General features: G+C 52.8%; 1 protein-coding gene across 1 annotated transcript in view; it reads right to left on the bottom strand.

The window, feature by feature from the left end:
- Positions 1-1,090: 1,090 nt before the first annotated feature.
- Fbxl18 (F-box and leucine rich repeat protein 18) overlaps positions 1,091-12,916 on the bottom strand; it is a 21,275-nt gene continuing 9,449 nt past the window's right edge. The window contains exons 4-5 of the mRNA XM_005368001.3: positions 7,409-7,627; positions 1,091-3,175 (exon numbers count right to left, since the gene is read on the bottom strand). Coding sequence (XP_005368058.1) covers positions 3,019-3,175; positions 7,409-7,627 — 376 coding nt within the window. The 3' untranslated portion in view covers positions 1,091-3,018. The remainder of the gene's footprint in view (positions 3,176-7,408; positions 7,628-12,916) is intronic.

Consider the following 12,916-nt stretch of genomic DNA (forward strand, 5'->3'; position numbering starts at 1 on the left):
GTGCACACACACGTACATTCAAACGTGTGCACGCACACACACACTCACATGCGCGCACACACATGCACACATGCACCTATAGGTAGGTACATGTGCACACACATACAGGTGCACACACACGCACGCACGCACACACGCACTAGCACGTAGACACCCGTACGTAGGCATGAGCACTCACCATCTCACTGTCTTCTCGGCAGGCAGCATATGGTCTGCCACTTAACAGCCGAGTCCTGCCAATCGGGGACCATTAGGGTGGGTTCTTTTCCCAGCGTCAAATGCTGCAGGCTATAAATTGCGATTAACACCGGTGCCAAAATAGCACTTAGCAAAAATAAGCACGCTATTGACATCTGGTGGATCCTGTCCCCAGTGGAGGAGAGAAAATTCTCACTTGAAGTCAAAGGACTATTGCAAGAGATGCTAAGAATACAAGGCCTACTATTGAGGGTGCTTCCTCAGGCAGTCTGCACCCCAGCCTCCTGCAACCAGGCCCCCTCCCTGTCAGCCCAGTTTCTAAACACAAATGATGCCACTAGCGAAAACTGCTGGCTCCCAAGACCTGCCTATCCACAGGATTGACGGGACAGCTCTGGCCTTTGGGATATAATCCCAGCAGAAAGGTAATTTCCTGTCTGAACAGGGCTGCCGTTTGTTGTGTGGTTTTATTGTTGTTGCTGTTTGAGATAGGGTTTCTATATAGCCCTGGCTGGTCTAGAACTCATGATATAGACCAGGCTGGTCTCAAACTCACCTGCCTCTGCCTCCCAAATGCTGGGATTAAAGCCTGCACCACCACACCCAGCTGAGTGGAACTTCCTTCAAAGGAAGAAATCACAGGACTCTTGGGACCTGACACCTCAAAGCAACATGCCTCCCTCATAGGCTGTGACCAGCTTGTCTCATTTTAAGGACAAGCAGCAGTTGGTCCTGGAGAGCCTACATGGTAGCCTTCAGGTGTCAGCTTAATGCTTTATTTTTTTTTTTTTTTTTTTGGTTTTTCGAGACAGGGTTTCTCTGTGGTTTTGGAGCCTGTCCTGGAACTAGCTCTTGTAGACCAGGCTGGTCTCGAACTCACAGAGATCTGCCTGCCTCTGCCTCCCGAGTGCTGGGATTAAAGGCATGCGCCACCACCGCCCAGCAAGCTTAATGCTTTAAAGACACACCCAGAAACTGGGGAAGGAGTTCCACCACCTCTGGGACCCTTGTCTACAGCTGTGTGGGCCCTCAGTCTGCCCTGGAATCTTGGCAGCCGGTCTCATAGCCTGCAATGCCAGGAAAAGGTAAGACAGGCTCACAGCTCTCAGAAAGCACGTTCTGTGAAGGCAAGGGCTGCGGGGATGGGGTGGGTATCCCCTGGGATCAGCCTACAGACAGAAGGATCCCTCTGGGAGAGAGGGAGGATTCCCTCAGGCAAGAGACTGGATGAGAAGGGAGGGCTTGGCACTGCAGACCATGTTAAACACTGGGGCTAGAACAGCAGGGGGCAGGCAGAGCCTGGGCCTGAGGGCAGTTTCCCTAATGCTGTACCCAGAGCCAGGTCAGAAGGCCCCAGGCCTCCCCAGGCTTCAGCTGCCAGGCACAGCCCGCCTGAGACCACAGGGCATGTGCCCAGAGGCCAGTTCACTCGCTCCTTACCAAGAAGGGAAGCTGAGGAGACCACAGCTTCGGAGGACCAGTTGCCAAGGAGACCACAGCTTCGGAGGACCAGTTGCCAAGGAGACCACAGCTTCGGAGGACCAGTAGCCAAGAAGGGGCAGGGAGAGGGCAGGCTGAGTCTGTGAAGGTCACAGCAGCACGCGAGGCCTGCTGGCCCTCCATGGACTGGGGTGTCCCGACTGGAAGCTACCTGGATCAATGCCCACAGTGTACGGGTGACCCTTCACCAAGAGAGGCCCAGGCAGGAGTCTAGTTGAACCAATCCAACCACAGCTCTCACAAGGCCCCTCTAGGGTTACTGACTCTCAGTCTCACTAGTGTGAGGAATGGGGTGAGGCCACAAACACTGGGTCCTCCCTTTTCTTTCCTTTTTTTTTGGTTTGTTTATCAAGATTAAGACAGGGTCTTAAGTAGCCTATGCTAGCCTCTACCTCAATTATATACCTGAGGATAACCCAAGTTATCCTTGACCTCCTGAATGCTGTGATTACAGGTGTGAGCCGCCATGAAGATGCTGGGGTCAGAAACGACGGTCCGTGCACACCCTCTAACTCAAGTCGTACCCACGGCTCTCAGTGAATCTCTGTAATGCCCACTCTGGCTTTCACTGATTTTAGCTATTCTATTGAGGCCAGAGGGTGCGGACTTCCCAGGAAGCGTTCAGACCTCCACAGCACCTCGAGTTTTTAAGCAGAAGTCCAGGAACGGAAGGGAGAAGTGAGCACTTGCGAGATACAGGCCCAGCTCCTCAGGCTCAGCTCAGGAATGGTGCCATCCCACAGTTCCTGCCCAGGGGACCCTCTGGCACAGACATCATCATTAGGCTGAAAACATCCCAGAGACATCATTGGGTTAAAACATTTTCTTTTTTGGGGTGGGGATGGAACCCAGGGCCTCACACACACACATTAGACCACGCCCTAATGTGTCAATAGGAAAGGAGCCAAAGGCTCACAGATGTCATCATGGGGAGGTCACAGTGAGAGCCCGGCCCACACTGACCCCACGTAGACACAATCACATGACTGAGCTCAACTGTAGATGACCATGGACAAAGGGACAGTCCCCAGACTAAAGTGAGTGGGGGGACTGGGGAGTGTGGCCAGGCCCTGAAGGCCAGGATGGCTCGTCCACTGCTCTCGGTCATGGTCACCTCATCACTAGTCACCATGCCCAAGCACACCCCTGAGAAAGAGAGGGAACCTGGGGGACTGGCGTGAATGCCTCGGAACAACCACAAACTCTTTCTTTCTGTCACAAAGCAAGGACCCACTCTCCTGGTTTCTTGGACCCTTGTGGAGACTCAGACATGAAGAGGCTCTGCTGCAGGAGTGGCGGGGCTGGGGCCAGACAGCCCTCTCACCACCACAAGTTCGGTGGCTCCTCAGCCACTCTGCTTTTAAATAAGGTGATCTCGTCCAGGTGCACCATGGGGACATCTCGGATGACATCTGTCAGGCCCTCATGGAGCAGGGGGAAGATGACGACGTTCAATGCGGGCCTCTCAGCCTGGAAACTGAACCAGAGACCAGCCATTAATGGGGCTGTGTGGGGTTAAGGATGCAGCTCAGAAGGGGAAGGGCTTGGGGAACCACAGGAGACCCTGGGTTCAGTCTCCAGCACACATGCCTCTGTCTACTTAAGCCATCAGATCCTAGAGCCAGAAAGCAGAATGGAGGGAGACAGGGGTTGTGGCTAGGCCAGGGGAGGACAGTCAGTGTCTAACACACATGGAGCATCTGTCTGGACAGAGCAGTGATGAGCACACACTGAGCACAGCGACAGGCTGGGAGATGGTTCAGCAGTTAAGAGCACTCTGGCTACAACTGGGCAGTGGTGGAGCACACTTTTAATCCCAGCACTCAGGAGTCAGAGGCAGGAGGATCAAACTGTTAGCCTGAAGCCAGTCTGGTCCACAAAGTGAATTCTAGGCTAACAAAGACCACATAGGGAGACCCTGTCTCAGAGGAAACAAAACAAAAACTTAGGCAGGAGCAAAACTCACTTGGAGTGAGCTGAGGAGCAGGGATGACAAAATGCTTTGCTTGGCCGGATGTTCAAGTCACCTCCTCTCTGCCCATACATAGAGCTCCTGTCCACAGCCTCAGGAGCCCAGAGCTGGACACATCTCACCCCACTGTTCTTAAACATTCCCTTGCACTGTTTTCATAGAGACATCAGAAAAGGCGGGGTTCAGACCAAAGCTGAGGAGGAAGACACACCACATGCCATTCTTCACTGAGCTGTGACAGACAACTGATGGCGCCCGTACCACACAACCCAACCACTCTCAAACCAGCGCTGGCTGAGCGAGCGGCAACGGGACCTGACTCATCCGGAAGGCTGGAGGCTCTGGGAGGACTGGAAACACAGCTCAGTGGCTAAAGGCACGGGCTGCTCTTGTAGAGGACCTGTGGATTCCCAGCACCCACACGGCAGTGCACAGCTGTCTGTGACCACAGCTCTAGGGGGATGCAGTATTCTCTACTGGCCTCTGCAGGTAACTGGACCCACATGCACACACACAGACACATAGCACATAAAAAACAACTGGAGGCTCTGGAATAAGAATAGAATCCCCAGGTCCCACCACCTCAGGCTCCACTCCCAGGCGGACAGACTACCAAATGAAACACCAAATGTTTTCCTATCTGAAATAGCCTGTGGCCCAGGCAGACTCCTTCATGTCCCTTACTGACCCTTGTGTGCTGCCAATGCTACGGGGGCCCAAGCTCCTTGGCCATCTTCTCCAGGCCTCACAGTTCACAGCTCCTGGAGCTAGAATTCAGCAGTCACCAGCTCAGTAACCAGGTCACAGTTCTGCCAGGTGGGAACATCCCAACAGCCTGCTCTAGTGCTACTATGACACAGTGCTGAGCCAGACACTGCCCAGACACCATGTGCCTCGTACAGAGGCTGTGCAGGCTTCAAGGCAGTGCAAAGCCCGCTCTTTTTTCGCTCCCTTCCTTATTTACTTCCTTCCTTCTCTCCTCAAGACAGGGTTTCTCTGTGTAGCCCTGGATGTCCTGGAACTCACTCTGTAGACCAGGCTGGCCTCGAAACTCGCAGAAAACTGCCTGCCTCTGCCTCCCAAATGCTGGGATTAAAGGCATGGCCATCCACCATGGTCAGCTTTCTTTGTTAATTTTTTGAGACATAAATCCACATTTCATGTTTCCCAGGTTGGCCTCAGACTTGCTAAGCAGTTGAGAATGGCGCTGAACTTCAGATCCTCCTGCCCCCATCTCTCAAGCACTGGGGCTATAAACCTGCACCACTGGGCCCAGTCTGTACCATGGTGGGCTAGAACCCAGGGCTCTGTGCATGTGAGGGGAGCATTAGACCAACCAAGCCCAGTTGCTTCCTGTGAGGTGGGGAGAATCCAAATTCAAACCCCAAAACATGAAGGGCTGCAGTGTTGTCATCAAAAACAAAAAAGCCGAACACAGGAGGGTAAAAAAGAAACCATTGCCTAGGACCTGAGGCACACAAGCAGCCCAAAGTTCAGTGCTTCCCTGAGCTCTCCAGACAGGAAAAGAAGAGCACTGGGGGCTGCTCCGTAGAGCTGAGGCCAGCTTGGGCAACCCCAAAAGTGGTATAACATGCCTACAAGCTATAATCTCAGCACTCAGGAGGTAGATGGAGGCAGGAGATGGGGAAGCTGAAGGTCATTCTCAAGGCCAGCCTGAATTACAAAAACCCTGTGAAAAGTTTCTAAACCAAACAAACAACAGCATCAGGAAAGAGGACAGCCCGCTGCCCTGGCTGCTTTTCACAAACACCCTGAGCACTGAGTGCTGGCTGCTGGGAGCAACACTGCCACCTGCTGGAGCACTGCAGCAGAGCGCCCTGCACGACTGGGCACCTGGAGGACCCAGGAATGACTGTAAGACTGCAGGAGCCCAAGAGGTACCTGGAGAGGCTGGTGCCATGCTGGGGGAGGGGGCTCTGCAGATGGCAAGGGTGCAGCAGAGGCATCCCCAGAACAGCTCTTCTGCCAGCCTCTAGGGCTCTGCTGATGGCCTGAGGCTGCCAGCAATCCAGGAGAAGGATTTGTGCTAGCCTGGGTCAGGACTTCCCCTGAAGGGCTTCTCACACCAGCAGCACAGCTCCCTCTTCCTCATTTACATTTTCTTAAGACAGAGTATCATGCAGCCCAGGCTAGCCTCAGACTCACTATGTGGCAGAGGACGACTCTGAATCCTGCCTCTACCAGTCAAGAGCTAAGATTACAGGCGTGTGGCAGCTCATCTGTGGCACCAGCAAGACTGAGCTTATTTATTTAGGCTCATGTATGTGTGTTAGTCCACATGTTTTTTTGGTTTTTCAAGATAGAGTTTTCCTGTGGCTTTGGAGCCTGTCCTGGAACTAGCTCTGTAGACCAGGCTGGTCTCGAACTCACAGAGATCCGCCTGCCTCTGCCTCCCGAGTGCTGGGATTAAAGGCGTGCGCCACCACCGCCCGGCTAGTCCACATGTTTATGTGCACCACATGTGTACAGGTACCCAGAGTGGCCAGGCGTCCATGGAGTACCCTGGAACTAGTGCTGCAGGCAGCTGCAGCTGCGGGCCCTCGGCAGAAGCAGTGAGCACTCCTAACTGCTGAGTCATCTCTCTAGCTCCACACTGCAAGAACTGAACCCAGGGTCTGGTGGCTGCCAGGCAAGCACACTACTAACTAAGTTAAGCTCTCTGTCCCTTACTTGTCTTTGAAATGGTCTTGTTGTATACCCCAAGCTGGCCTTGAACTCACCATGTAGCCCAGGCCGACCCAAACACCCTACCCTGTCTCAGCCCTCTCAGCGTCATCCTCCGTCCTAGCTTCTCTCTCCATCCCAATGTGCAGTTCCGTCCTACATGCTGCCAACTGGTCCGGTACTTCCTGCCTCAGTACCCTCATCTGTAAGCTGCAGTTACTACAGCCATTTCTTAGGACCCCTGTGGTGGAAGGAGAGCTAACTCCTGAAAGCTGACCTCTGACCTCTCCACACATGCTGTGGCCTGCATACCTGTTCCACAAAAATACACAAAATAAAAAAATGTATAAATGTAATACAAAATTTAAATACTCTAAGTCCATCTGGTACCTGATAACATGACCAAAACCATGGATAAAGCAGGGGAGCCAGGAGCAGGTTTCTCGTGGCGGCATTTCAGTGAGTGGAGAAAGGCCAAGATAGGACACAAGACTATCACCAACGATCAGGCAATGCACACTGTGCCCCGAAAGCCTCGTGCTGAAACCCTACTCCTGACATGCGGCTAGCAAAAGGGACGAGCCAGGCACAGTGACTTGGCAGAGGCAGGAAGAGCCACAAGTTCGAGGGAACCTGGCTTGCACAGTGATTCCAACCTACCCTGAGATATAGAGAGACCCTGTCTCAACAACAGAAGGTGGAGCTTCGGGAGGTCTGAAGGCAGAGCCTTCACAATGATGAGGGCAGGATCAAGAAGTCCTTCCTGGGCCCACATGAAACACAGTGAACTAAGTAAGACTGCCTCCAGAACCCAGGATAAACTCTGTAGCTAAGGTTAGCCCTGAACTCCCAGGATCCTTGTGTATCAGCCTTCCAAGTAGCTGAGACCAGAGACCATCTATAGGAACTAGTCCCCTGCAGGAGATCAGGCTCTCTGATCATGCTGCTAGGATCTGGTACTCCATCTCCTGAAAGTGGGAGCTGGGCTGGGGACACTGATGCTGTCCAAGACCTCCCAGCCACCAACAGACCATGCCAGGCCGTGCCACTTACCTCCGGAGGAGTGACTGCTGCAGGCTCTTGCAGGTGGTGAGGGATTCTCCAGTGAACATGTGACACACGACAACATGCAGGCAACGGGCCATAAAGGCCAGCACGGCATCCGGCTGCACGGTACCACTTCGAGACACCAGGCACAGGCGCTCCAGAGATGAACACTGGCCCAGTGCCTGGAAGAACTGTGCGTTGGCATTGAAATAGGGCTGCTCCAGCCTGCAGAGAGAAGGGTGTGAGTGCCAGGGACTTGGCTCTCCCGAGGAGATCCTGACTCCCAGGATGAGATGCGGCTAGTCACTGTCTGCAGACCCTGCCAGCTCGCACTGGCTCAAGGCCATCTGTCTTCCTTCCTCAGCAAGCTGTCCCACCCCCATACTGTCACACCTGCTGGCCTTAGCAGGATTCACACATGACACAGCCTTGGGGAGTCAGTCTGATGGCAGAGACAAACCAGGAGAAAGTGGGGGTCCAGCAGGCTAGAGTGGGTAGGAAAGGGGCAGAAAAGGAAGAAAGCCCCTCAGGGATGCTTTGAGGCTAGCGTCTCGTCGTCATCCCAGAGCACAGCCCCGCCACACATGTTCCATGAAAGGGTTACTGTTGTTCTCAGACACAATGAAGAAGCTTCTTTAGGCCACAGAGGGGGCCAAATGGCTTTCCCCCTTCACCAAGGATACCAGTCACCTTCATCATCTATAGAGCCCCAAGCGAGACACACATTGGAATTTTGATTTCCCTCCCTTTTAAATAAAAAAGTATAGTCATTTATATTTTATACATGTGTGTGAATTCCTGCACGTATGTGCACCATGTGTGTTTGCCTTGTACCCAAGGAGGGCAGAAGAGGCATTAAATCCCCTAGAAACTGAGCCACTTGTTTCTGGGAACTGATTCTAGGTCCTCTGCAAGCATACTATATGCTCTTAACCACTGAGCCAGTTCTCCATGGCCCCACCCCACCCCACCCCCTTTTTTTTTTCATTTTTGTTAGCGTGATGCCATGGACTGAACTCAGACACTCAAGCATGCCAGCCAGGCTCTACTACTGAGCTACAACCTCAGACTTCACATTTTTTTTCTAATTTTAACTGATTTTTTTTCTCTCAAGACAGGGTCTCTGTGCAGCCCTGGCTGGCCTTGAACTCACTCAGTCTATTAATTCAGAGATCCGCCTACCTCTGCCTCTCAAGTGCTGCTATTACAGGTGTGCCCCACCACCACCACCTGGCTTTCCACGGTGTGGGAACTGAGCTTAGGCCTCAGACACGCTAGGTTAGGCAGGCATTCCTCCACTGACCCATACTCCCGGCCCTTTAGTTTTTTTTTTTTAATATTTATTTATTTATTTATTTATTATATATACAATATTCTGTGTACATGTATGCCTGCAGGCCAGAAGAGGGCACCAGACCTCATTACAGATGGTTGTGAGCCACCATGTGGTTGCTGGGAATTGAACTCAGGACCTTTGGAAGAGCAGGCAATGCTCTTAACCACTGAGCCATCTCTCCAGCCCGGCCCTTTAGTTTTTTAACCTTGTTTTATTCTTTCAGTTTTGCATACGTACATCATGTAAATTAGTTATTTTCATCCCTCAATAATTTCTATTTTGAGGCAGGGTCTCACTCTGCTGCCAAGGCTAGCCTTGAATTCAATGGTCCTCCTGCCTCAGCTTCTTAAGTGCTTCTTTATAGGGTGTGAAAGTGGTAGAAGCAGGGGTGCAGGGCCCCTGGGAACCTTGAAGTTACCAGCAGCGCGCGCGCGCGTGTGTGTGTGTGTGTGTGTGTGTGTGTGTGTGTGTCCCTGTCCCCTCCCCTTCCCCAGCAGCAGGGAATGGAATCCCAATGCCAGGCAGCAGCCATCACCTCTACCAGTAGGTGGCAGCATGGACTTGCACTACAGGCCCAGGTGTCCCCAGGCCATCTGAGTCACAGCGGTAATGTGTCCCGTACATACTTTTAAACCTTTTCCAATTAGACAGTCACTTACAGAACCTTGCCCTGAAAGAACTAATCTGTCAGTGTTCAGCCTGCTGTGAAAATCCTATCTCTCTCCCTCCCCAACTGTGGGGCCAATGCACCCTTACCCTCTCCCCTGTGCATAAGACTGGTCAGCACCCAGGGCGGCTGGGAAACTGACCTAAAGGAGGTACCATCTGAGGCACCTGAGGGTAGACAGGGAACAAGGAAATGGTATCCACCCAGATGAGACCTCGTCCTAACTCTGACCCTTCCCAACCGGCTCAAACCACCAGCCAGCAAAGACCGACCTCTCCTTGCCATTCAGCTCTCTGGGGTGAATGTGCCCACCCCCTCCGGCTTAAGGGGCTGACGCAGAGCTGAGCCAGGCGGGATGAGGGAGAATGACAGCTGAGAGCTGCTCCTGAGACCGTGCCAGCCCTGGCTCAAGTGACTCTGTTTCCGCCCAGGCAGCGGAGGGTGACTCAGGGTAACACCCGCCTCCAGCCGTGGGAAAGGTGGCACCCTTTTCTGCCTGACACGTGATCCTCTCACCACAGGGGTGTGCCCCAAACCCACAGCCAGAACAACCTGTCCCTGTGGCACCTCCACCCCACAGGGAGCCAGGCTGGTACGAGCTCAGGTTCAAGGCAGACTGTGGTGGAGGCAGCAGCAGGTGAGCCTGGGAGTCCCAGGGCTGCGATCAGAACACTGCCCAAGAAAATGCGGGTGCCCCCATGCAGCCCCTGCAACCCCAGGAAGCAACTCCCTGGCGAGCAAAGACTGGAGCCTATACTAGCTCCTGCCACCTGCTGCATCATCTCTGGGCTCGCCTGCTCAGAAGGCAGTGATCCAGAGGAATGGCGCCATTTGGCTGCTCTGGGAGCCTGTGTTTGTTCAGAACAGGCAGTACCTCATACAGCAGACAGTTCTGAGGTTGTGGGCACAGGCTGGAGCCTGGGTAGAGATGCCACTATGAACTGTCATCAAGCTCTTGTGAGCCTACAAGACAAACTTATCCCCAGTCCTACAGGTCCTGCCTCTGGAGAGGATGCCAGGTCCCAGGGACAAACCAGCATACAGCCCTGGCTGGCTTGAATCCACAATCCTCCCGACTCAGCCTCCCTACACAGCAGGTGTGAACCATCACACCTACTGCAAAAACACAAGGCTTGCTGGACCCAAGGAAAACAAACACTGACGGCAAGATGAAAAAAATCTAGAAAGACCTTGGCTCTGAAAGATTCAAAGGCTCACCTGGTACCCTTGAATTTAGGAAATGGTCCTAATCACGGAAGGAAGTCAACAGCAGTGGCCCAGCAGAGAGTTATACATCAAATATATTCTCTGATCCATCTTTCTTTTCTTTTCTTTTCTTTTCTTTTCTTTTCTTTTCTTTTCTTTTCTTGAGACAGTCTCATGCAGCCCAGGCTGGCCCAAACTATGTAGCTAAGGATGACCCTGAATCTCTGACCCTCCCTCCTCCCCACACTCAGTTTGTATGGCACTGAGGTTGGAACCCCAGACTTTGCATCTGTCAGGCGAGCTCTTTGTTGACTGAGCTGCATCCCCAGCCTGATTCTGTGATACATTTACCATTCTGGCAAACAATGACCATGCATGCCCTAACCGTGGCTTCAGGAAAGGCCAGGGGTGTGACAGGACAGGCACAGGAAGACACAAGTGTGAGAGACACCACAAAGGAAGCAGTAAGGAAACGGAGGGCCTAGTGACTACAGGGAGCCACAGATGCAGCCAAGGAGGAAGGCGTCCATCTGTGCGCCTGGGAGAGGCAAAGGCAGCTGTGGGAGAGGGAGGAGGGGCGGCGGCTGTGGCAGACTTTCCCACTATAGCTACAGAGTTTGCTCTTAAGGGAGAGAGAACCCAAGGCTCACATTAACTTTGTCTTGTTTTTGTTGTTCAAATAGAGTCTGGGTAGCCCAGGCTGGCTTCGAATTCACTGTGGAGCCAAGGCTGACCTTGGGCTCCAGGCTCCACCTCTTGAGAGCTGGAATGATGCTGGCGTACAGTCACAATATCTGATTCTTTGTGTGTCTGGGGGCGGTGGTGCGGGGGTGCTGTTGCCTTTGAAGACAAGGTTTCATTCTAGTCCAGGCTGACCTTGACTCAAGGCAATCCTCCAGCCTTAGCCTCCTGATTTTAGGCATATGTCACCACAAACAACTGACTGGGACTTATAAACAGGGGGTGTAAGAAAGCCCACAGGTGGGTTCCCAAAGCCAGTAGAGCCAGAAGGCAGAGGACCCATGGACATAGACACCCAGGCATGGATACCAGCTGTCCACAGAGACTTCCTGGGCTGTAGCTTTGCTCAGCTGAGGATCAGGCCAGAGCAGCAGGACAAGTGACCAGATAAGACAGAGGCTTCAAACCCAGACAGAGATAGCGTGGCTTTGTTCCAAGGAGGACAGGAAGTAGAGTTTTGTTTGGCCAAGCAGCTCTGGAAGGTTCTGGGCCGTTAGCAACACAGGACCTGCTGACTTCCTGTCACGCTGAAGCTAGGCAGGGAGCAAGGCAAAGAACACACCCTGTCCTCCCCGTCTTCCCTTGTGGGTCCTAAGGACAGATTGGTAGTCAAGAGCCTCCTGTTTCAGATCTGACATCAGCGGCCATGGATGCTGGGAGAGAAAGGTCAGCTTTGCGCCTGCTCAAGGCACAGCTCCGGTGCTGGCTAGTTTTAAGCCAACTTGTCCCAAGCTAGAGTCATCTGACAGGAGGGAGCCTCAGTTGAGAAAATGCTTCCATAAGACTGGGCTGTAAGCAGATAAACTTGTAGGACACTTTTTTAAAATTAGTGATTGATGTGGGAGAGCCCAGCTCATGGAAGGCGGTGGCTCTGTAAGAAAGCAGGCTGAGCAAGCCGTAAGGCGCAAGCCAGTAAACAGCACCCCTCCGTGGCCTCTACATCAGCTCCTGCCTCCAGGTTCCTACCCTGTTTGAGTTCCTGTCATGAAAGGAGTGTAGGAGTGTAAGCCTTCAAGCTGTTTTTGGTCATGGAACTTCATCACAGCAATAGAAACCCTAAGATAGGCACCAAAGAAGCAGTAACTAACTGTACTAGAGAGAGTGACAGCCACATACAAGTCCCTTTAGGCTGACATGGCTTTGTGGCCTGATGATGCTTCCACCCACCGACCAACAGCTATGGACTGGCAGAGTCCTCAAGTCCTGCCCCTTCGCCTGCCCAGAGCCAGGGACTTCACTATGCGGTGTGTCCTACATGAACCTCGTGTGGTGGGGCATAGAATTAATCCCAGCACTTGAGAGGCAGAGACAGGACAACCAGAAACCTCAGTCATCCTCAGGTGTACAGAAAGGAGGCCAGTCTAGGACACAAGAGACCCTGCCCCAGCAGGAAAAAGGATGCTTACGACTGAAGCATGATGGGCACACTTAGGACCCAGATGCTCTAGAGGTGAAGGCAGGAGGATCAGAGTTAAAGACCTTCCTGGATGACAGTAGTGAATTCAAAGCAAGCCTAAACAACTTGGTTAAAACAAAGTAAAACGAGCCGGGCGGTGGTGGCGCA

Source organism: Microtus ochrogaster, unplaced genomic scaffold (genome assembly GCF_000317375.1).
Source record: "Microtus ochrogaster isolate Prairie Vole_2 unplaced genomic scaffold, MicOch1.0 UNK27, whole genome shotgun sequence".
Lineage (NCBI taxonomy): Eukaryota > Metazoa > Chordata > Mammalia > Rodentia > Cricetidae > Microtus > Microtus ochrogaster.